Genomic DNA, 26,249 nt, shown 5'->3' with positions numbered 1-26,249 from the left:
GCCCTGCCTTGTAAATGATATCCTTTTAAATATGTATGCATTAAACTGAAAGACAATAATGGCCCCAGGGAAGTTGCATTCCATCAGGCAATTACCTGTGTTTTTAAAATCACTGAATAAGTAATTCACACGATCAATTTCTCTTGCACATAACAATAAACAGTTTTATCAGCTATGCCCTGCTTGGGCTGTTGTGCACCAGCTCATTTTATTTCTTTGAGAACCACCACTAACCAGGGAAATTAATTGAAATCATAAGGTAGTGGGGGGAAAAGTACCTGCTCTAACAGGAGCTGACAAAAGCACATTTCTAAAAGGGGAGTGATAAAACTACATCTCTCAATGAGTCAAGGGCAAACGGGCTGATTCCATCACATAACTCAACAGTTGCTCTCAAATTTGCAGAAGACTGAGCAAGAAAAAAAGCAGCTAGCGTGAAGTACCTCTGCTCTGAATTTCCTTGCTGTTGAGCATTTATGTCAGAGCTTAAAGCAATTTCCAGAACCAGCTCTATTCGCATGCCACACATGCTACTAAAATACCCATATTTAACTTCCCAGGCAAAACACTGTGAACCCCAAACTATAAATAGGCAACAAAAAATGCAGGGGTCTACACATTTGAGGTACAGCTAGTTACACACTGACAGCCCTAAGGCATCAAGTCTTTTCAGATAAAAACACCTGAGGTAGGTCAGCACTCCATCGCCTCCGACACATTCTGCAAGGGTTACCCAGCTGATGCCTTCGGAGCATCGCAGAGCTCACAGGAATGTTTGTTGCTAACACCATGGTATCTGCACCGATGTCAGAACTTATCCTTGTAGCCAGGCATCTGGGTACCACCGGTTTGCAAGGAGCCCCTTGAAACCACCTTTGACTGCAATTACCCTATGCCCAAGCCCTGGCAAGGACACAGCTAGTTTATAACCTGGGATGGGAAGCAGAAGGAGTTATGCTCTCTGCTTTTCCTTTGCAAACTGTGATGACTACCTCCCTGCTTTCATGCCAGTGGTATTTTGAACTGTTCCCAAGTGGATGGAGTGCAGCCATGTTCACAGCTGCATGGCAGTACCCAAAGAAATGGGTCGCTTACACGATAGGTAAGCAAAGATAAGCGCAAGCTGGATGTTTGGAGGACAGGATTTGGACTGGGAGGAGCTGTACTCAGGAAGTCTGGATGGTTTTCCCAGCTCTGCCACAGCCTCCTTCCAAGTCTAAGGGACTCCACAGCCTAATGCAGGTGCCCACGTACCTCTCCTCCTCCCTGGATTTCCACCAGCTGTCAGCATCCAGCACTTCTGGAACTCAGACCCCTGAAACCAGGCGAGGCACAGAAAGGTCATTTGTCCGCACAGTACAGTTTGCACCACCCATCAAGGCTTTATGGCTATAAGGTCATTTTCAGTACACAGATCAATATATAAATAACACTATTTTTTTGTTTGTAACTAGAGCCTGGGAAAAGCTTTGCAACACCTGACATTTGCAAGAGATCAAATTATATCTGTCAACAAAACTTTCTACAGTGTTTCCAGCAGGATAAAGGATTTAAGCAGCAGCCTCTAGGCATTGTGTATGTTTCTTAATGTATCTGTGCTTCTAAACTATCTTTAATTAATGAAATATCCCCAAATTACTTATTAATAAGGATCTGTGGGCTTTGTAAACTCCAGACATTTTGCATGAATTAAAGAACAATATAATGAAGTTTTAATGAATACAAAGTCACAGTTAATGTAAAATTTATATATAGCATGCCAGAGGGGAAAGGAATTTAAAAGTACTTTTAATCATAGATTATTGGCAGCTGGATAGCTCATTTTTATACTTTTCTAAGGGGTGCTTGGTATTTATATTATCACATTTATCATGCCAGCATGGTATATTGTCTGACTTGGTACAGTTCAGAAAGTCAAATGGAAACCAGCTCATTTCAAGCCTCATTTGCTAATGAGGCATTTCTGCATCCTGCAGTGAACAAGGAGCTGGTGGCCACAATTGGCTGTGTTCTTTTGATTCAGTCTCAGACCACCTGAGAGGGGCTACTCCTCAGCTGCATTTATAGGCTGCTTCACTTTTACTTAATTATTCACAGCAGTATTTGACATACCCTGCAACAGCCTTCAGCTTAGAGGAGCAAGCAAGCTGAGATCTATCAGAGTGGAAGAAATATACAATTAACTTCTACTAGCTGCAGCTAAGCATGAGGAGGAGCAGATAGATTTTGTCCTAAGTAAACAGAGTACACACCTTTCGGTGCACAGATGTATCCCTTTAGCAACCTTAACATATTACAGCCCACAACTTCTTACTGTACTGACAAGGCACATTTTCAGCACACTTTCTTCCACTCCTCTTCACCTGTGACCTTCTCACTGAGCCAACCACGCATACGTAACTAGCAGCAATGTTTGACTTGTCCTGGGCTCTGCATAAGAAAACAGGACAAAACTTCCAGAGAACAATAATTTTGTAGTGGGGCAGACTTGGATTAAAACCATTAAAATCAGTAACAAATTAAGCTGAAAATGATTCCACGACACCCAAAAGGAAAATCAAAGACAGTAACTGAGTGAAAGGTGAAACAGATGTATATATAGTATATAAAGAATCAATTTCTTTTAATTAACTCTTTATCAATGTTGAAAGCATTCACCACAACTGTAAGTACATCCATGATTTTAATGCATTAAATACTTAACCCACAAAATTCAAATAGTGCAGGAGATACTGAATGCCAGAGGATGGGTACAACTACTGCAACTGTATTTTATGAAAAACAAAACAATGGTTTAGTGCCTCCATTTTACTGTTTTAGTATGCTCATTACAGTATTTTTTCCCTTTATAAACTGGAAGGATACAGAGCTAGAAAACATTTTAGTCTTTCACTTTCAACATGACATTTAGTAAAAAGAGTTACAAAAAAATCAGCATTTAATAAACAAACACTGGAATTCTTCAGCTAACATAACATGGGATTGTTGCCTTACAGCCCATAAAAAACTGCAAAACAAGGAAGCAAAATACTGTCTTCAACTGCAATGATATTAATCCAGAGTAATGACAGTAAATTCCATGGAAATAACCTGGAATTACACCAGGAAAAAGGTGGTGGTGATTGCTCCCTCACCTTCGGAACCCCAAGAAGTCTATTAACGAAAAGCTTAAAACAACAGGAAGGTTACATCACAAAATGAAGCAGCAATTACCTTCAAGGGTACCGTGAGATATTTCAAGAGTGAATTTATTCTGAGTCAAGTCAAACGGGTTTAGTGCATTATGATTTGGCTTTATAAAAACATTTAAATGCACACTACACATAGAACACTTTCATGTGTCATGGTCAGGTAGTTAAAATGTATATTCCTTACAGGTGACAAACATGGATTGAAAAAATATTGCTAAAAATCCAGTTCCAAAAAAGAAAGTGAACATTTTATGAAAGAAATATTCTACTTGCAACTAACTTATACTATCGGTGCTCCCATTTGATGGGCTGCTGATGTAAATCTAACCAGAAAAGATGCACTCAAATATATAAAAATCAAAACAGGCAGGTTCCTCCTTCCAGGCTGGAAAAAACTCCAAGATACATGGCATATTTAACCAATAAAAGGGAGCTAAGCTTTACCCAAGCCTTTCATAATGCACTTAATGAAATTTTTTCTTTTAAAAGAACCACTGGTATTAAATAGAGCTTTTTCTTTACATACAGTATTGGTATATACAAAACAAACACAGAACAAAGACAAATGCAAAAAAAACCCAAACAAGTGACTTCAGAAGTTTTGAAGCTCCGGAATATTTTGGTACAGGTCCAAAGTCTCTGGGTTTGAGAAAGCTCCCCGCTGCTCAACTTCTTTCCCTGCAATTATTTGCTTCACAGCTACTTCCACTTTTTTCCCATTTATTGTATACTAAAAACAAAAACAGCAATAAGAAAGTTACACTTTTCATGTAGTAGCTTTATGGAAATATTCACAAATCCCCACCAATCCCAGAACTCAATCAAAATTTAGAACAGTGTCTTCCCTTCTGCTACACTTGAAGCACCAGAATCTTTCTTCTGAAAATCACTTGAAGAGTAAGTGGAATTTAAAGAAGAGTTTACAAGTGATTTTCATTTACATTCTTCTTCAGTAATACTGTGAGAACCTGATCAAGCTACAACTTAAACCAATGAAACCAGATCAGAATCATGGTATAAATACTAAAAATCTTTGACGTTTTATGTTCTGACATATCCAATTTTCAAACAATTTTTAACTTTCTACAGGTGGGCTCAAAAACCAAAGCCCAACTCCACTGAGGTTTGGGAGAAGAAAACCATGACTTTCCTGTCTTAAGTGGACAGTCTTTTTCTAACAGGGTGAAGCAAAACACTGAGCTTAAATTGTCCTCTACATTTAAATGTTCAAAACCAAACCATAACAGAGGTTTCACCTCTACTTACAAATCACACAAGTTCTATTACATTGTTTTGACCTAAAAGTAAGGACACTGAAGAAAAAAAAAACCCACCCTAATTATTCTCTTCGTGGGATCAGACCACTGTAATTTCTGACTAGTAAAGTGTGGTAAGAAAGAACTGCTCCAATGTTAACAGGAACTGTCACGGCCCATTAGATGATGATGATGATATCTGTCCGCTTTTATAGGCACCCAGGCTTTAATACCACCTTCCTTGGGCTGGTATGAGAAGTTTTGGGGGGTAGCAACTTTGAAAAGCTCTGAATATCTCTTCAGTCTTGTCCATCTGCTCTGGAACAGAAGCCTCACTTACTTGAATCTACTGATGGAGGAACCCAGGTTGTTCCTGGCCCCCAAAGCCCCTGAAGCTCCTGAACTCCAGGCACCACCATTTTTCATTTGAGATATTTCAGAGCCAGGTTAAATAATCCTCAACTCAATATACTCTTGCAATATTGATGTTGATACCAAACCAATTTTTTCCTTATTAAAACTACTGAAGTCGTGTGCAATGCTACCCCTCCTGAACCACCTTAATCAAACATTCTTCCTCCTCAACAATTAGCAACCTAATTTTCTTAAGTGCTCAAACCAGAACACCTCAGTGGTCTGCAAGGGAACCGCCTCCTTTAAAAAAAAAATAATCAGACTGTTCAGCAAAGCAAGTTCGTTTACTTTAATCAATAAACATCTTATGGATGATGACCAGAATGCTTATCTGGTCAGAACAGGACTAGAAAGATTTGCACTAAGAGTTTGCAGTATTTTTTTTAATGCCTGAATATGTCATGAAAAAACATACTTTGCATTACTAAAGTCCTAATTACTTTAACACCGCTATACTATTTTCTACTATTTTCTACTAACACAGTATACAGTGTCAGTATACAGTCAGCATCAGACTGTGTTTTCAAATGAGGATTCAAATACATTTCTAAAAGTAGCAGAAAATAGAGGTTTTCCCTTCCAAGCAAAAAACTTTCAAAGAAAGATGGGAGACAGCTTTGATCACTTTACCACTGGCATATTTACCTGAAAGGTAATTAAAATTCACTCAATTGTAAATTCAGTCAACGTGTGAACTAATTAGTGATTTAAGCAGGTTTTCCTGAGGGGCAGCCCGTCACAAACACCCCACTGCTATCAGCTTCATACTGTATGTTCAGGTGATTTACAAGATTTAGAAGTTCAACACTTTGTGCAGAAGCTAAGCCACAGCCTGGAAAATCTAGCCTTCACCATTTAACAGGTGCAGGGGATTTTACACTCACGCAAAGATGACACTTTGAGCCAAGTATTATTTGCCAACAGTGGCCTGAAACAGAAGTAACTCAGATCAGAACCAGATTGCTGTGTGCATCAGAGGCTGGCAGTCCCAAACCTTAGACCACCTTCACATAGAAGCTACACTGGCAGTAAACAGGTATCAGAATATCAGATGACTGGTCTGAAGTCTCAAGTCTTTTCTCTAGGCACACTCAAGGCTATGTGCAAATGGACTTGAGACAATAACACTCTGCACCTCCATTCTGCTACTCATAGAGCTGTCGAGGAGACTCTAGCATCAGAGAGGACTATAAACACACACATTCCAATACAGAGTTCACACAGCGAGGAAGAGCACTGTAGAGTAACCCAGCTCCGGAAGACTGAGCACGCAGAACCTTCATCTATACAAATTCCTCCCCACCACATAAGTACAAGGATTTTATTTTAGTTACTGTTACAGTTAAGACAGTGGTAGAGCTACATTTAAGTGAATAAACAGATATAAAAGTGAAATGGTTTACAAAATTACTTTGTAAGTTTGCTCAGCGCTCTCAGCTTTCATTAGAATGTCACTTGAAACAGGAAAACCCGAACCAAAATAAGCTTCTGGGTAGCCAGAAAAGCTAAGGTTAAATTACCTTTTTAATATTTTCCTTTAAAAGGCTTAAGTATATATTGCTGAGAAAACACAACACATCTATAAACTGAGAATGGGCTTTTTTAGGTATTGTTAAAAAACAAAGCCATGCTTAGCTGAAAAGGGGGTGAAATGATGTTGCTAGGCAACATCGACAAACTATTTATAAAGCACGAATACACTTTTGAGATGCTAAAATTTCCACGCATGTGGGTTTGAAGAGCAATGACAACTGCTCCTTAATTACTATTCAAGGTGACAAAGAAAAAAAGTAGGCAGCATTTTTTATGACATACCGGAATGCCTTTGGTTTCTAGAATGAGGCTTGGAACATGCCTGGCAGAAAGCGCTATACGTATTGCATCTCGAATTCGTTTCACCAGATCCTCACTGAAGGCATGGTTTAATGCCATCTTCAGGAAGAGTATCACCCTCTCCTCTCCATCCTTGTTGTACTGAGGGACACAGAGGCTATCAGAAACCTCCTCAAAGGCTTCAACTGAAAGCAAAGGAAGAGTCCTTATTAGCACTTGCATTTATACATTATTGGGGATGCACTTTTTTGTGGTTGCACCACAAGAAATATCACTTCCCCTAGAGCTGGAAAGGCAAAACGGACATCCTGGCTAGGTTATTCTACAACAAGCTTCCCCTCTGGGTGCTCTGAAATTTTAACTCCTGCTCAGATGAAAATCCAGGTTTAAGGACCATATATATTTAGGTCCAGAAGGAAGAGGATTTTGCTATAACTTTTGGAACAGATAAAACGGCTTAGCGTAAAAGCTTGTTCTTTGGCTTTCCTCACAATTGCCTTTGCTGCATTGACAAAAAACCAACATGCCTGATGGCACAAGAACAAGGAGGGACAACTGGTCCTTATGTCTCAGATTAGCACCTTTGCAGGCACAGTTTCACTACAAGATAGCTTTTGAAATATGAAGCACAAGCTCAGGAACTTCTTCTAATCATTTGGAAAGATATGATAAAACTAGTGTCAAGAGCTTGTCAGGGGGGTGTGGGGGACAGGTGGGGGGAAGAAAAGCTTCAGAAGCCAGGCATTCTCATAAAACTGAATGATACAATTAGTCTTTAAGGCCTTATTATATGAAAGCAACATCTTATGGAGAACACATCTCAATTATTCCTCTCCAATCCTACAGATACTTCAGGAAAGCAAACCAGTTTCAAGTCTACAAAACAGACTTTTACTGTGAATGCTAATATGCTCTGTGCTATCTTTCATTTGAAAAATGAAAAGTTGAAAAACAGCCTTTTATTATTTAATCCTTCCAAACACCTTTATCATGCTTACAACTCAGATTTAAGGCAACACTGTCATAGCTGAAAGAGGTGGAAAGTTAATTTCATACCTATGTTGTAGATTTCAGAACTTCCAAATCTTACTCCATTTGGATTTAATGTACCATCACTGAAAATCACACACAAAACAGAAGCATTAAAATGTGATTAGAGTTTGATGAAAAGAGAAAAATTGATGCAATTAACCAAGTCTCTCTACATTTCACAGAGTGAATATGCAGACACATTCGAAACAGAATTCAAAAGAATTTGATTCAAAAAGGCATTTTGCTCACTAGAATGAAATTGTACAGAGAACTTCAACATTGTTCATTCACTTTTCTCAGTCCTTCCCCTTTCCAGTAGCCTACAAATACAGAAACACCACTGATGACAAAACAGACCAAGAATCTTTGTAGTACTCCATCATATTGCAATTACATATTGTTACTTTCCAGTCTTATAGCTGGAACTTGTTTCATATACAGCAGCCTCACACCATATGTCTGTTGAGTAGGTCTATTTGTGACAATGCCAGACACAGCTTCCAGGCATTCACTCAACTTTTTTTTTTTGAACAGCAACTTTTAAATGCAAGCAGAAAATTCAGCCACATTTATGATCTTGAATGTCTATAACCACTAACACAAGCATGACTTAATGCCTGGCCTCCTATAATTAAGTTTTGCTGCAAAGCAAGTCAATGGCAAAGCCAAGACCAGAAAAGTTTCCTGATTCACCACCTTGAACATGCTGCACTCTCAACTCAAACTCCCTTACAGATGATGATTGTAAACCATGGACACGACACAAGTCCAATACTGTCTTGTATCCACACATATAAAAGTGGGGTAGAACTATGAAATGGGCCACCTTCCCTCTAATCCAGCTGCTATAATTTAAGAGTTGAAACCCACAATACTAGATGTAACAAAATGAATATAAAGTTAATAGGCATGACGGAGAATCATGTACATTATGCTCTAAAGTGAAGTTTGTGAATTTTAACACTTGTTTACTCAGAACACTTTCACCAAAATACTATACCTGCGACCCAGCATGACAATTCCTCCTGTCTTGGGATTAATTTTGCAGTAATCACCATGGGCCCAAACACCTATTAGAGAATGACAAAGGTTAAGCAGCTGGTTTCTTATTCATCCAGTCACAGCAGACATTTGCGTAACTCAGTTCATGTAACTTAATAAAATACATATAAAAACATATCAGATATACTTTGAGAACTACCCACAGTCAATGCAGCAGTACTTAACTACACAAACAACCCCCATTGCATTTACTACACAGAGCTGGCACACACAAAAGGTAGGTCACACATTAGGATCAAACTCTAGGTTATCCTCCAATTGCTTGTTTGCATGACTACACAGCATCCTTTAGAAAAGGGATGAATTGCTGCTCTGAACACCACATCGAGGAAACTGCAAGAATCTTCCACAAAGATAACAATATTCCCACCATCTCTCTTGACCCGCTTCTTTTATGATGTACAATTCTGTGCAAGAAGCTTTCCAGGCTTGCACAATAGGTCTCGACAATTCCCTAAGGAACTTATTTGCTTAGTATTCTTGATTTGTGTTAACATAAGGTCAGATTTGACTTCTCACAGCTGGAATAACTTTTGTATTATTTTTAAGATTGATAACACTACAGCAGCTTGCCACAAACAGAAATACAAGCCAATTCTACTCAAGTTTTTCTAAAGAAAAAAAGCCTTAATTATTTGCACATGCACATAAGACCATTTTTTTAACTGAACTGTTACAGCCTTAAGCCCATTTACAAGGAAGGAGAAAACGGGTTTCAGACAGAACCTCTGGACCACAGTGATTTCAGTCTAACAACTGTCACACAGATTTATTTTTTTCCCCCCCATTTATTGTCAGGCTTACATGTAGACTGCAGCTTCCATGTCCCCTCAGATTTCCTATGATTATCTCCTGCTGCATGTCCTGACTTCTCTTGTGAATCCACTCTGTATTGCTGCTATTTATAAGAAAAGCTCCATCTCCAAAAAGAAGCAGCTTGACGTCCTGCTCCTATAAGAGCCCCTGCCCAGCAGGGAGTTCAGCATCACTGAACACATAAGCAAGAACTCTGGACAAGCAGAGTCCTCCACAATTATTAGGAAGAAAGGCTGTGTCCCACAGTACCCATTCCTTTACACTTGCCACCACTGGAAGACACTACGAATGCAGAATATGCACATCTGAGGCAGCATATATTTAAACCTCATGCTAATGAGGTAGCAGGTCAGCATTTATCCCTTAGGATTCACTCCTCCGCCTAGGTAGGAGCAATCTGGCAGAGGTGCAGTAGCACTCATTAATGGAGGATTGCTCCCTGACCTATTCAGCACTTTCATTTCACACTCATGCCAAGCAGTCTCTGTCTGCACTACAGATTATCAGGCTGTTACAGTCATATCTGCCTAATGAGAGCAGGAACAAAAATGGATTGGAGCTTTCCAGAGACTTATTAAATTGATTTAGATCTGTATTCAAAACAGAGGACTAGAAAACAGAGAGAGATATTATGAAACCTGCAGTGGAGTTCTCACTTTGGAAATCTAGATTCAAAGCTGCACCTGTGTATCACTGGGCAAGATTAAACCTGTGCCTTCCCAAGAGCAGCACTACAAGCTATATCCTTGGTCAGTCTGAACAATATCCAAAGCTCTTCATGACATACCTGGGTATTTTGAAAAATAAGCTTTCCTGTATTTGTTTCCATTCTCATCATTCCAGAAGTGCGTAGGCTGACAGGGAATAGGCTTGGTACAAACCAGCTCTCCACTTTCACCCCAAACTGGTTTTCCTGTTTACAAAGAAATAGGTATTTTCTGCATTTCCCTTCTGTAAACAATAGGGTATCAAAGCAAAGAGCATCTACCGTTCTCACTTACATGCCAGATGCTGATGTAGATGCAAGATGAGCTGTGACTGGTGGTCTTAGCCTACATGACACGGACACTCATCCCTATCTTAACCTCAGTAACTTCAGGAGAGTAACTTCAGCAGAGTAATGGAAGAGGAGGGCTTTTTTTTTTTTTAACACATTGATTATCTTCACTAGACTCCTGTACGATCCAGATCAGATGGATCCAGATGCATGTTTGTGGAACATTTCTGAAGTGAAATCACCCATTTAACAGCTGACTGTTTACCCATCTGATGAATGAAACCTGAGGTCATGTAACTACTGTATTTCACAAGCATGCATAATATTTTGGATAATGGTTACCTTCATCATTCCATGCTTCTACAGCCATCCCAAGATTTCTGGCCTGAATTTCTCCTTTGTAAACTGGAATTGTAACATTCTGACCCATGAAACATGAAATGATATCTGTCCCACCTACAATAAAAGAAATCCATTTAGAATACACAATACATTTTCCAAAAAAGTAAAACTGAAAACTACACAAGAACTCTGGAACAGCAAATTGCCACCTTTGCCAAATGCTTCTGATCCACATTAAACAGCATAGAATAGACAGTATTATCTAGGATATTATGTGACTTAATAAAAGAAGTTTTTTTTCTTACTTTATATGTCTTTTTATAGACGAACACCCTTCATGCAGAAATATTCCTTAAGGCATAACTTTTCTTCTTCCAACAGTTTCTTTAATCTCATTTAAGGAAATTTCCACTTATATAAGAGTAAGAAAATAAACAGGCCCCAGTTTACAGACTTAGATATTTAAGATCACTTGGAAATGTTTTCTTGTTTGTTTTCCTTAGTTTAAAGTAAACAGACAAGCTATTCCACTCAATATTTACTTAGCCTTTATATCTTGTTCTCATTAGCACAGGGGGGGAGAGGAAGGGGAGGGAGAGGCGAGCCACAGCTAAGGGATGAACAGTTATCTTAATAAAAAGAGGTACTGTCAGAGTGCTTACTTAACTGGAATATTTATAGTTCTAGGGCTTCAAGGAAGTAGAATTATAAAACCCAAATTAATCATGTTAGCTTTACTCATAAAAATAGTCTTCTGCATTTGGGACTATTAATGTCTATAGTAGCAAGTTCAAGATTCAGCACCACTCTTTTACCAAGACCAGAGTCAGAGGTGGCTTCAGTAGCATAATAATCATACTTTAATTCAGTTTAGTTTGATTTATTTTTTTTAAAGAGCCCTTTTGCGAAGTTAGTTCTCACTACAAAGCAGAATGAGGAGTTCTGTGGTGGACTTTGTGTGAATAGCAGTTGCCTCAGCTAGCACTCCTCACAACAAACTGCACAGTATGTGGGCTTGATATTTCTCTAATTATGTAATTTACAAAAAAATCTGTCTGCAGTGCCAATTACTTGGCACAAAAGAATTGTAATGGGAACACAGAAAAACCTCTCTAAGAGGTATTTTCTGCTGAAGTCAGCTATTTGCAGAACAGTATGTTCCATAGGTTAATAGACTCTTTTCTTGATCTCACCCTGCTACCCCTAAGGACAGCCAGTCAAAATAAATGATCCTGCTTAAAAAAAAGCTAAAACCCAAAACATTAACCATGTCAGAAACATTCCACCTAAAAGCCTTTGAGTGTACAAGCTTCATTATGGCACACTGAATTATGCAGAAAATCTCTGCACTAAGATGACAATTAATTCCAGTTTAACTATAACCAAGCCTGAATGATCCAAGGCTTAAGCTTCCGAAATATACAACAGGAGACAAGAAGGAAACACACAGGCAATGAACAGAATTAGTGAGGTGCACACAGCCTAAAAGCATCACCTGAAATGGATCCCAGGAGGACACTGCTTTTTATGTGTTTGTAGACATACTCATAGCTTTGAGATTTGAGCGGTGATCCTGTAGACAGTATAGTGTGGAGTGTTTGGAGATTGTGTGTTTCACCTTAAAGAGTAAGAAATAAAAAAATAGGTTAAGGTAGAATTCTTACAAGAATTTGTAACTATTTGTAACTACAATCCAGAATAATTACATAAAGGACTTTGTGATAAGGTAGAGAGTCAGATCCTGGAAAGGCAGGAGGGAGGATAGAAGGGATTCAATAGCTTTTTGAAGCTTACATGGTTTTAAATTTTTCTCTTCTAGCACAGCCAGCCACTTTGCCCCCGTTCCAAGTATGGTGATCCTAGAGGGGAAAAAAGTTTAGATGTTTTGCATATTTAAATATGCTAAAATTCTAAAGACCTGCAATTCCCACTGCAGTAAGCAGAGGCTGTTAGACACTCTATACTTTGATTAGTCAAGCAATGCAGTCTCAAAGCTTTCCAGTGCAAGGCACATCCTTTTGAGCAACAAAAACTAGTCAGATCACATGTCATTTCTACAGCTTTGAAACTTGTAATTCTATCTTTAAATATTAAGCAAAGCTTTCCCACCTTGTGGAAAATGTTTGCTTTCATTTACAGTAATTCGTAACTGTAGAACACGCCAAAGACATCACAAAATGTTATAACATTTACTTCATTAATGGGCCATAATTACCACTAAGATGTTTAACACTAAAGTGCTGCCCTGTTACACCTACATATAAAAATTTTGCCATTTCAGGGCATAGGTCAACAAAGAATACTTCACTCCAAAGACAGCAAACAGTGATTTTCTCTTAGATACCTGTTTAGTTTCCACTAATGAGAGTCTGAGTTGCAGGTGCCTAACTGAACATGAAATTGGCCTAGCTAACTAAACAATTGAGTTCTGCCCTTGTAAAAGGTGTATTTAGAGCTCTCCAGTACAACATAATTAAAACTTTAAACGAAGGCTGTACCCCTCTCCCTACTCTATCGATGGAAGTGCTAGTTTAATGTTTCTGCTGACTTTCAGGAAATGCTCTTCCCTGCCGTCTGCTAAATCATTTTAGATTACAGCAATAAACTCACTCAAGAAAACATCTGGAGACAGATAAGGGTACGGGATACAGCCTGAGTGCGCAGAACATGGGCAATATATACACATCAGTAGAAGTTACAATAAGATCCTGCTTTCTTTGCTTTTATTCCAGAGGCAAGATGGAAGTCAGAACAGCTCTTGAGATAGTTTCAGACATGGAGAGAGGCCTGTTTCAACGCTATTGAAGGGGATGTCTTCCTTTGCCATTTCGGTGGATGACAGTTACTGAGAGGCTGTCACCTCTTGGGTAGGGACAGGGACAGGCTATTTGCACACAAATGCAGGTGCATAGAACAATTTATCAGGTGCATGGGAACAGCACGGCAAGAGCCCACGGAAGTATACTGCTCCTCCAGTTATGTACCACAATCATGGGAACTATTTTTATTCTTGTGTAGTTTCTCCTTCCACGCTTCAAATTATCACTTATTTTAAGTTCGAATACATAATGCTTCTCTGTTTATTTTTAAGCTCTTTGACACTTCCTCTACAGCACATGTAGAGCTTAGTCTCCCATTATTCCCTTCCAAATGCCATATAATTGATGGATGGTGATTAAATACAGTTCACTTGAGCAGAATCTTTAACTGATGTCCACTTAAGTAATTCTTGTCATGTAGTACAAGATATCTTGATGTATATAAGAATATGCTATCTGAAGGAAGGTATGGTACATCTTCAGAGAAGTAAGGTAGGTTTAACATGTTGAAGCCTTTTTTTAATATGTAACATATGAGTGAGTTGGGAACAGACTGCGTTATGAAGTACCACACAGATGGCCACCACTTTTAGCACCAGATTACAGAAGTGAGACATGCAGACACATTTCAGTTATCTTCACTTACTTTTGGCATGTAGAAATAACGCTTAAAAATAAGCTGTGTTGTTTGTCAATTCTAAATTTTTTGCCTGTTGTTCTACTGGGGCTTTTTTTGGGGGGTGTGGAGTGTCTTAAGCTTGTGGTTTTGTTTTGTGGTTTGGGGTTTTTTGCTGCAAGCATTCTGACTAGGCATTAACCTTCCATTCTAAAGCCAGAGACAAACACTCGGTCTTTAGATGTTACACATCAGAGTGAACTTTAAATTATTCATTATCAAGAGTCAGAAAGCGAATCTTTTGGCATCCACTTTCCACCACAAATTAATTCTAATTATCAATTAAAAATTACACTAATTTTACCAGTAATATAACTCAGATCTACTCCTTACATCCAGTTAGCAAAATAGGAAAGTTGCAACAAAATAAAATCAAAGTTTAACCAGTGTACAAAGCTAAATACCACCACAGGAGTTTACAGCTGTTTATTCAATACCTGCCATTTCTCTAGGCTTCGAGAGAGGGCACTGCAAGCATTTTTAGAGACAAAGAACTGTGTAAAACAATTAACAAACAGCTTGACAGAGAGAATTAGACATTATAGATTAAAAAGCAAAATATGAAAATATAAGCAACCCTGCTCAGCCTTTCCAGTCAATTTATGTCTTTAAGTCAAAGTGCCATATTGAGTCTTAGGTTGAGCTGCTTGAAATAAAGGATTCTTATTTTCTAAGTTCTGAGTGTGCTGAGAAATTACTCTTCAGATTGCTCCCAATTACTGCCTTTTGAAAAGGCTGCTCTTGAAAAACTGACTATTGAACCCAAATTCTTTGTTTGCCTGGAATCCAAATACTTGACTCAAATTTGAAACAATCAGCTTTATCTCTTCTGCTCTCTCAGACTGTTTTAGTACAAAACTTTAAAAAGTAGTTCCACTCAAGGCTAAGCCAAAAGATAAACTATGCTATGCTACATACTGGTTCCTGACCAATGCAATGCAGTCATTGTAACACGAGCAAAGGCCATTATGCTTCCATTTAACGTTGCTTACATACCCCAGTCTGTCAGTCAAGTCCCAGAGTACATTTGGTGATGGAATTAGTGGAGATCCATCATACAGGACTACTGAAGCTCCTGTGGCAAGTGCAGTCACTAACCAATTCCACATCATCCAGCCAGTCTGGAAAAAAAGAAGGTATCTACATTAGTTTCTAACTCTTTCAGCTAGCTGCCTGCTTTCCTGGCAGCTCTATCACAGGATCAGGAGTGTTTCTTGCTGTCATATTATGGTAAAGGAGCTACAAGCAACTAGAAAATGATGGACAAGTGTAGATTTTGGAAGAATCATCTGGACCAAAGCACGCTCCCTGCCCTCATACAAGAGGTGCCATCTTCCTCTCCACTCTCCTTGCCTGCAGTTTTCCTGCTTTAAGAAACTGTTAAACCAGCACCTAAGTTTATGCCCATCTCTACTGATTGCACCTAATTGTATTATTTAGAAATCAGAAAATAAGGCTGGAGCACTGTATCCTCTCACCTGTCCCAAGACTGAATCAGTTACATGTTCCTAATGAACATCCGTCTAACTTATCCTTACAAATACCCAATGAGACAGGGATTCCATACCTCCCTATACACAAACCTTTAAAGCATGAGTTAAGAGACAGACACCCTTGGGACACAGTAGTTATAACAACTCCTCCATGGAGATATTACAAACTGACTAGTAGTGTTAAAGTTCAAAGGAACTCGTAAGGAAAACGTTAGCCTTCTCAAACCATTAGAGTAATAGAAGTTTACTAGAATAGTTTTCTGATTTTATTATCTAAAAATAGAATACCACAACATTAGAAAAAAGCCACCACATAACTGAACTCCTACATAGATCAGTTTTATTCCCTTTCTTTTACTAAACTTAAAGTTGTACAGATTCTTTCCTCCTCACCAAAACAAAGAGACATAACAGAAATTCTCATCTTCAATATGGTCCATCCTTGCATGATGCAGGAAGGTGGAGCCTGTTTTGCAGGTCATATTGATGAGGCAGTTAGATCAATAAACTTAAGAGGCCGTAAAAATCAATCCATTTTCCTCACTAATTAGATCAGAAACATTTAACATGGCTTTGACCTTTCATCAGAAAGGTCCCTCTTGCATTTTGTTATTCCACCTGGTTTTTTTAAAACTCATTTCAGTAGTTCAATCCCTTGCAGAACAAGAATTAAAAATACACAATAATGTACTTGTAGGAAAAGCCCTCCTATCTTTATAAGAAAAATGAAGTTTTTAAAAATGCCTTTATAAGCCACACTTGCCGTTGTATAGTACATAATAATGTCATTGCTGGTCATGTTGCCATGAAGAATGTGTTCTTTCAGATGCTGTATTAGTGTACCCTGAAAAAAGACATAGTGAAAGAAAAAAAGTAAGTTCACATAAGCGAAAAGAAAACTCTGACAGCACATTAAGACTTCAAAAAAGCCTAATGTTGTCAATCCTTTGCAGGATGTACTCCAGGATTACAGACAAGTATTTCCTTTTAACCACAGCTGAAGTAAATCCCAGGGCCTATCTGCAGCAGCAGCAATTGCATTCTCCATTTTCTCACACAACTTTTCAGCCTCCCTCATTAAACCTCAGCAATTCCCACTGCACATCATTTGTAATCCACAGAATAAATAACTTCCTTCACTTCCAACTCTGCCCAGCCATCAGAGTTGCAGAGTACTCTATGCAGGCTATAATTTTAACAGCATGCTTTTACCAGTCAGACTTTCCAAAATAAGCCCTTTGACAGAGTTTCGTTTTCAGTATATCCAGGCAACCGGGAAGAACGAAGGGCCTAGGGCTGCTATAAAACTGCTGCAGTTTATACATAAACACTATTATCCAAACTATCTTATCTAGTAACATCTAGGAGACAAAAGACCTAACTACACACATCTCTTGTAAACACTGAAGTGACTAGCAATGTGAAAAATCTCACTGCTCAAAGCATTAATATTAAACAATAACATAGTTAAATATATTACTTCCTTTTTTCTTTTGGTGGAAATGCCATTGAAGTACTTTTCTGATCATTAAAGCATAACTTGTTAGAATAAATAAATCTACAAACTACTTCACTAAGTCACTTCACTGCAGTGACAAATTAGTATGGTTGATTTTAAAACAAAGATGGGTTTTGCATTTATACAAGGAGTTATAGTGGAACTATTAAGAGCCTCATAAGCATGAAACAAGATTTATGCTGAAAGAAAATAGATTACAGATAAACATTTTAAATGAAAAAGGAGAGTCATAAAACTGGCACACGCCTTGGGAGAGGAGGCAGAAAACATTAAATAAAAATAAAGGAGTAAATCTTATTTTCTCTTTGCAACTCAAAAGAAGCAAGTCTGAATTCACCTGCTCACATTTGGATACACTAAACTGTCACAATGCTGCCACCTAGCTACAGCTACCATTGTCTACATTTAAATTTTTAAAAAAGCCTCAGGATTTAGAAATACTGTGGCAAACTTAACTGTTAAGGCTGCCAAAAGAATTGCAGGTGTTAACATAACTATTCCATTTATAGAAGTAAGCACATTGCCTCTGCAGAACAATCTGAAAGAGCCAAAGTAGTGAAATTAGAAGTCAAATTCAATTTAAATAAACATTAGCTTTCTTTTTTCTCTGTTTAGTTGTTGCTATTCCACAGTTTTGGAAAAAAAAGGGAGGGTTCTTTTGGCAATGACTTTGGGTAGAGGCTATGAACTATTGCCCTGCAAAAAACTGGTAACTCTCAGTCTGGAAACAAAGGTATTGTGGTAGAAGGCATAGCTCTAGCTCTTCTAAAGAGCTAATGGCCCAAGATGCCCTCTCAAGTTTATTTATAGGACTTCTGTGACCCCCAAAACAAATCTTAAGGATTTAGTATTTCATGACACAGGTCTGGCAGCTGCTAAAAACTTACTGGTCTGCTTGTCTTCATTGGGCTTAACATACAGCTGATGAAGTGCTGAGCATCTGGAGTGTCAAAAACCCAGCAGGCACTGCTGCTCCTGAGCCACACCATGGGCACACAAGGGAGAGGCACTAAGCAGTTACACAGCTGAGAGAGAGCAGCTCCTCAGGGCTGCTGGCTCTGGTCTCAAACCAGCAGTAGTCCCTACACAGCACTCTGTCTGAGCATGGAAAATCCTCGCAGCAATTTGCCTACAGTTAACACAAGAGCCCTGTAGCAGCACAGCTCCTTAAACCCGGGTCTTACTGAATCTTTACAATAGGTAGAAATGAACTGATTATAATTTTACCCCCCAAAAATTCTCTCCTTAGATGGGAATATGGAACAACTGAAAAGGTGCCTGTACGAATAGAGTAAGAAGCAGAACCAGCATTTTTAGGACTTCAGAATAACAATTGCTTGCTAATGTTTTTCAATAACCCTCCAAGTGTCTTTCTGTGGCATACCCAATTGTTCAATACGATACAGTTTTGCCTCCAAGACCAGAAAAATCTTACTCCCTCTGAGGTACTACTTTTTAAAATCATCAACTATGACTTGACTTCATTTTCATTACTTACATCTGTTATTTCCCTGTGTCAAGAAAAGAGAATATGTGCAGAGAAAACAGAACAGAAACATACTGCAGAATTAAAGAGAGTTGTGAATCTGAAATAAGATGCCTATTAGCATCTGTAAGATCAGTACTATAACAAAACAGCATTGAACTGCACTGCAAATAAAATAATTGAAGCGTCTTTACTGAAATATCATCTCTTCTTGCACTTTTAACTATCAAAACCAAACTTCAGTTAATCTGAGGCTGGAGAAGTGAGACAAAGACCACAGGCTAATTCTGCTTTTGTTGAAATCAGTGAAAATCCTATTAATTACAGTGGAAACAAGATTAAGCCAAGAGAAAACAGAGGAACCCAATCAAGTGTGCAGAGGACATCTAAGAATTTCTTTGCATGGGTTTTATTGTAAGCCCTATTCGAACGGAGACACACAAAGCATGCACACCAAGAAAGCCTCCATTTGATTTTAGGCCAGACATGTTGGCACCAGAACTTAGGAAAAAAAGTCACCCCGCAACACAGGAACTACAGAACTGCGCAGCAGGAACACAGAATCCCTGTAAATAACATATCTATTCAACAAACCATCACATTCTCTCCCCCAGTTTGGTCTGTACTTAAACTCCAAGGTAACTCTGTATGAACTGAAGAGATGATCCTGATGGAGAGCAGAGGCATGAGATTAAGGGCAAGCTAAGCAGCCATACAGATAACATGGGAAAAGAAAGAACTTTGCAAAGAGTCCTGCTGCATGATCTACAACTGTGTTTTTCATCTCCCTACTGTTTATCACACATTGCTGAACAAAACGCCTGTCCTGGTTTTGCTAATCCATCTTTGCAACCAGTCTAAAGCCAGCACAGCTTCAAAATAGCTGTCAAACTTCAAAATACACCTCCTTCTTTCTTCTTCACAAAGATAAGATTTGTGTCCCAAAAAGACCATTTTATGTCACATGCTGCCTGGTATGATCTCCTATTGATAACACCCAAAGCAGAGTGTTTACAGGCAGCATGGGGTTTGTCTTATGGGCAAATCCTCCAGTCCTGGCCATCAGAGAGGAGAGAATGTACACACTATGGGCATAGCAGAGTGATCCTGCCCTCAGGCTACCTAGACAACTCTACATCCAGTCTCACAAGACGCTCATCCTGACTTTCAGAGCAAATAGCAGAAACAACGGAGTTTGGCTAATAGTTGAGCAGTTCAATTTATACGAGTTGGTACAAATGCACTAGGCAACATGTCCTGCCTGCCTTAAGGTGAAAAAGCCCTGCCTTTTATTAAGGACTATACTAACAGCAGAGTTAAACACTGTGGCTGCTGGAGTCTCTTCCTGACCTTTAATAAGCTGCTTAGAACAACTTTTAGAACATGAATAGTAAGTGGAAAGCATGTGAGCAGAAATGATTTTAGCAGTAACATTGTATATATCTTTAGTCACAACAAGACATTGCCTAAAGCAAAACTTCCAAACAAAGCAAAACCTACACCCGAAGAGATGCTAACCGTCTGGCTTCCTTCCTTAAAAAGGGATCAATGAGGATGACGTGCTCTGAATTGATAAATGTAGGGAGTAAAGTTTAAGGTAAAAAAAATTCTAGATAATAACTGCAAGCTCCCTATGAGCCTCAACTTGACAGTGGCCAAAAATCAGTTCCAAGCACCCAATTCAAGTGCTTTGGCCTTTCTTCTATAAGAACCAGTTGGGCCAGTTCTACTAGTGCTTTTGTGACAGACACCCAGTTCCCAGGAAACAGCTGAAATCCTCAAGAGGTCTCCAAACCAGTCTCCCAACCAAATTATTTTATATTCTTATTAATCCATATTTGCTTTCAAACAGTCACTTACAAAAAGAAAGTTTAATTGCAAGTTACTGCAAAACTGTGAGCAATCAGTTCTTCCTTAAAGTACTTTATCATATGATACTGTTAAAGGAAAAATGTAACCCGGGTAGTTAAATATAGATAGTGCAGCTCCAGGAGGGAAGACATACCCCTGCCGAATGAACCATGCATTTTGGTGCCCCTGTTGTGCCTGACGAATACATGATAAAGAGAGGATGACTGAAAGGCAGCTGCTCAAACTCCAGCTGGGGGGCCTGGTCTCCTTTCCCAGTAGCAAGGAAGTCTTCTAAAAAGACACTGCATAAGAGGAGAATAAAAGAATATTTCACTTTTTTTTTTGAAAGCATTACCCCAGCCCATATATAAGATTACCTCTATAACTAATAGTTCTTTTACAATAAACTATATACTCAAACTATATATACATAATTTTTATTCCTAGTCTTTTACTCTGTTTGAATTGCTAGTTGGTTCGTCTCCTTTTTCGGTTTTAAATAAAGCATTAGTATAATATTGAGATGTAACAACAAAAATCAAGATGAAAAATCCACACCTATGATGAGCTGCCAACCTTAAGAGCTCAAAGCAGACTGGAACAATCTGACCCTCAACACAAAGCCTGGAACTCAACCATTTCCAAATGGTATTTAACATCCACAATCCAGACCAGTAAATAAGCAAAACAAATTTTCTCTTAAAATGTCACTTAAATTGTTAATTGTTCATTTCTGGAAGCCACTTTCTTCTCCCTGCTATATACCATTGAATTTTGCCTTCATTTGAGAACCATTAATATCAACAGTGGTTTTTGTATGTTGCTGCAGACGTTTTGCTTCTACTTCTGTTTTCAGTATGAAGTTGGACTCACATTAGGAAATTTGGCTAAATCCTAGCTTTTGCAAGTTTAAGAGATCAGGCAGTTTCAATAGTTATCAGTATCCATCTCATCCCTAGTTACGACAGATACAGCTCAGAAGCTCCCATTACCTGTTTGGGATCTTAGAAATATCTATGGTTTCTTTTGATGAGACATATGGAATCACCACCACTTTTTTTATATCTGGAAGCCCTAGAAGAAAGAAGAAAAATATTTCTTACATTGTTACATAAACCCAAGGTCTCTTCTGTCTGATTGAATCATACAGTGTAAAGCACTAAGAGAAATAATTCTGAGGCACCAAGTATTGGATATAGTGTTAAATGTTAAGAACCCCAAGAAGACTAAATTGTTACCTAAGATACAATTTCCTCAATATTGCCGGCTTTTTAAAAATACATGTGTAAATCTGCAAGCTTTAGTGCTGTAATACCCCTTAATTTGTCTTCAGCAGCACTTCACTTGGGCTTAAAAAACCTAATATCATCAGTCCCTTTTCCCCCACTTATACTGCCAACTAATTCATGAGGATATATTTAAGCTAAGCTAAAAAAAGACTGTTAAAATTACATAAAAGACTGGTTAGTTTTTACTCAAATCAGTTCTGCAATTCTAAGTGGCCACAGAAGTACTGTAAAGGAGGAAGGACAGTGACAAGCAGTCAGAAGTGTCACTTTTAGTGGCAGTGCAGGCTTTAAGTGCTCACAGAACTACAGCATAAATACAACTAGATGGCATGCAGTGAAATACCTTTTACCACACTAAGCAGCTTTTCCAAGTGGTTATGTTCTTTGCCATTGTATATAACAGCTTCAACAGAGAAGATGAGCTTAGGCTGAATTTGGGAAAATCTGTCCAGCACACCCTAGGGACAAAGAGAAAGGCAAGTTAAAAAAATGAAATTAATTGCTACAGTAGGAAAACCAACTGAATGCTAAAGGCAAGTCTCAATTCAAGCAAGGAATAAGGACAGGAATTAGCAGGAAAATTGTTAAAAGGCTGCCTGCTTGTCTTTCACTCACTCAAGATCTTCAAAGCACGATGGGTTTGTAACAACCTATTTCATGACCCCCAAATATATCAACCCAATAACAAAGAGAAGATCACCACAGATCACAGAACATCGTTCACTGAGGGATCAAGTTCACAAAGCTGTCCGAGCAGTTAAAAATTCACCTTGATAATCAGACTTACGAACTCATCTAAAGAGGATAAGCACGTAACTGATGTGAGCAGGCGTCAGGCACTCCATTTACCTGAAGGGCCACACGACTCCTGTCTGCATCTGCCGGCAAGTGCTCTATATGCCCCTGTAAACTCCCCCCAGTGCTGCTTTGACAATGTACCAGTGGTCTGGTAGTCTGCATGGGGGCAAAACTGGAAAACACTGGTGTTCTGGAAGATGCATTTATCATATGGCAAGGTGGCACTTCACATGAAGTCACAGCTTTGTTCTGCTACAATTAACAAAGGGAACTGTACCACTGATTTTTATTGGAACAACTAGATATTTAAAAACACACATATTACCACTGACAAAAGGCTACCACAGCTCTTTTAGAGCCTCTGGGGCAGGACACATTCAAATGCTAAGTTTTGAGGTGTTCTCCAGCTTACACTGTTTTCAGGAATTTACCACGGCTATTATCACACTTGAAAGAAAAACCCTTCTGGCATTTCTTCTGTTTTTTTTTTTCCTCAGGTACACACATGCAGCAGTTTACCAAAAAATGGATCTTTTTGTATTCAACAGCCAGAAGCAAATCCTTTTAGCAAAAGCTCTCAGCACACAGTAATGTTCATCCCTCTCTAGCCACATTACTTGAAACATTAAGAAGAAGATTACTCAATACTACAAAATTGTCAGCTAGCTGTTCAAGAAAAATCTCCTAAATCTTGTTGCAAAAAGTCAGGCTTCAGTCATGTGCTTATTCTACCCAGCATTCTTTATTCTTCTGTCTTCTGCTTTGTTCTCTACTTTGCAACAAGAGACAAGTTATTACCACATCAAAAGACTGATGCAAAAACATCACAATCAACTAATCTTTATTAAATTCCTCCTTTCCAAGCTCCGCAGGTCAGGGCTACAAGAAAACCAATGGCAAAAATACAGAGGTCCTGTCCTGACAGCTTCTCTATGTTATTTTTTTTAGGAAAGTTCACTGAGCACCACAGGTAAGGTACAGGGATATGACTAAATATAAACATGCAGCTGTCTCTGCTGAATATGTCACTTAACAGCTTTCTCTCCTATGACCCAAAGATCACTAGAATCCGTTTCAGCAGCAGAAGAGGTTTTCAAGAAGCCCCTAATGCATTAGCTAACAAACTCAGAAGTGGATGTTTAAGGTACTCTAAGGCAGCATGAAATAAAATTTCCTAGTCTTAGGTTGTGTTATCATACCTATTTCTTTGTACCATTTTCAAAGAACAGACCAAGCAGCCAAATTACACACAGCGTGTGTATGTATACACATTCACGCTGAGCACAGAGCATACATACCCCATATCCACGCTGCCTGATGTTTAAAAATTAAGACCAATGAGGGAACTAAGGGCACCCGAACAGAAGAATCAAATCTGATCAGAAGTGTGAGTCAGAAACAGAGATGACTACAATTCTCAGGGTTTTACTAATCCTGCTAACACACCCAGTTGGATTCATTAGCACTGGCAGGATCAAATCCCACAGGGCAGCCTGGTGTGATACAAAGGGAATACAAACAGATGGAACATGTAATTGCTACACTGGAACTTTAATCCAACCAGATGGCACAGCAAGGAATTGCTTTCATAAAAAGCTCAGGTATAAGAGATTGGCCTGTTCCATTTGATGAGCCTCAAATCCTGTACTAAAAATTGTGCAGGACCCCATGAATGGAGCCACGCTGACTTTGCTAGAGCTCCCCAAAGGCTTCTCACACAGTTTTCAGAGCAAAGCCTCTTTTTAAATTTACACATCCAACAATTTCTTATGCCCAGGCTGCAAAGAACCACTTTCCTATTAAGTAAATGGATAACAGGGACTAGAGAAATTAAGCAAAAGCTGCCAAGAGTGGCATTCTGCGTGGGAGGGAGCTCACTGGTTCTCTGACAGCAGACTTCCTGAACGCTTGTGAAGTCTTTGGATGTATGGCATTCAGAGCCCGCAGTGTGTAGGCCGTTCTGAGAAGTGACATTTCTAAGCTTCACAAAACATATATACACAATTGGATTTGAAGTGTTGAAAACACTCCACTATTTCCCAAAACACAAACAAAGAAAATCTTCATTTATGTTAACAGGACTAACGCAACTGCACAAAAGGAGGAATATCTTTTCCTTAGGGTGGAAGCCAACATCCCTGGGGACCTCTGCTGACCTCCCTCAAGATTTTAGGGTTTGAATTCATGCCAACACATGTTGCCAAGCTAAAGGAGAACAAATGATATCGAGGGCACTGCTGCTCCAAGGCTAAATTTCATTATAAAAAACTATCACAAAAACTAAACAAAGCTGGGCACTGAAAATAACAGCACATCAGCATGGACAGAAAACACACCAGTACTCCGTAACGCAAGCAAAATGAACAATCTTCCCCCAGATGAGAGATCAAATCACATTGCAAAGAAAATACTCCATACTGTCATTTTCTGAGCAAGCAGAAAATATTTGTAGAACAGATTGATCATTACACACTGTAATGATTTTTTTAATCATTTTTTCCTAATGATACACCAAGTATAAAAAAGTGGAATGCTGCTGCCCTCTAGCGCTAATCCTGAGATGACAGTTCCCTACATTTAACCAGCTACTGGGATTAAATACTGAGATTGAGGGTGTATACTACCTAAATCTTTGGTATTTTCTGTGTTCTGCAATGCACAAACAGTACATTCTCCAAATGCTTTCATGCTCACTTTGAGAAAGAAAGGCTCAACACTCCATTTTAGAAGTCATTTGTATCTGTTGCTACTTATGACACATGCTAAAGGTTTCCCAAAGAAAGCAGAATATATTCCCAAGGCTTCCAGGGCACATTGTAACATCTCTTTGGATATCACAATAGTTTTTACCATATTTTACACACAGCATTTATTCCTACATTAAAAAGGAGTTAAACAGGTTAGTGATACTAGCCTGAAATTCCTGACCTTGCTGGCAAACAAAGCCTTCTGCAAAAAACCAACTGGGGTGTTGCTCAGTTTACCCATGGAGGTGGCAGAGGAAAGGACTTCTTAGGCAAAGAAACTAGAGTGTGGCTAAACAACACACGGAAAGATATGGGAAGAAAAGGCCAAGCCCCAGACAATTCTGTTGCACTGCTGCTCATTTGCACATTTAATATAATAAAAGCTCATCAAGACTACGGATTCCACCTGAAAATATCCCAACAGGGAGCTGGCTAATGATACTTAAATTGCTATACTGATGAACTGACAACTGAAAGCATGGGCTTACCTTCAGTTTGTGGTAGCTAGAAGAACCCACCATCTGGTGTACTTGATTGTGCCAGGAGGTGGCAGTAAGACTAAAGTGAACAGAATCTATCCACCACTTTAAATTTATCACCCTTCACATTTGTCTGAAACAAATGATAG

The 26,249-nt window shown here is 38.8% G+C and overlaps 1 protein-coding gene across 1 annotated transcript in view; it reads right to left on the bottom strand.

Annotated features, from left to right (window-relative positions):
• Window positions 1-2,650: 2,650 nt before the first annotated feature.
• The window catches only part of AACS (acetoacetyl-CoA synthetase), a 43,372-nt gene continuing 19,773 nt past the window's right edge, over window positions 2,651-26,249 (bottom strand). Inside the window, exons 6-18 of the mRNA XM_054219976.1 lie at window positions 22,420-22,534; window positions 21,780-21,861; window positions 20,942-21,089; window positions 16,695-16,775; window positions 15,435-15,559; window positions 12,738-12,802; window positions 12,439-12,561; window positions 10,944-11,057; window positions 10,392-10,517; window positions 8,727-8,796; window positions 7,751-7,809; window positions 6,677-6,879; window positions 2,651-3,921 (exon numbers count right to left, since the gene is read on the bottom strand). Of these exons, the coding sequence (XP_054075951.1) occupies window positions 3,784-3,921; window positions 6,677-6,879; window positions 7,751-7,809; window positions 8,727-8,796; window positions 10,392-10,517; window positions 10,944-11,057; window positions 12,439-12,561; window positions 12,738-12,802; window positions 15,435-15,559; window positions 16,695-16,775; window positions 20,942-21,089; window positions 21,780-21,861; window positions 22,420-22,534 (1,449 nt within the window). The 3' untranslated portion in view covers window positions 2,651-3,783. The remainder of the gene's footprint in view (window positions 3,922-6,676; window positions 6,880-7,750; window positions 7,810-8,726; window positions 8,797-10,391; window positions 10,518-10,943; window positions 11,058-12,438; window positions 12,562-12,737; window positions 12,803-15,434; window positions 15,560-16,694; window positions 16,776-20,941; window positions 21,090-21,779; window positions 21,862-22,419; window positions 22,535-26,249) is intronic.

Source organism: Rissa tridactyla, chromosome 13 (assembly GCF_028500815.1).
Source record: "Rissa tridactyla isolate bRisTri1 chromosome 13, bRisTri1.patW.cur.20221130, whole genome shotgun sequence".
NCBI classification, from domain to species: Eukaryota; Metazoa; Chordata; class Aves; order Charadriiformes; family Laridae; genus Rissa; species Rissa tridactyla.
This window is presented reverse-complemented; position numbering and strand designations above follow the sequence as displayed.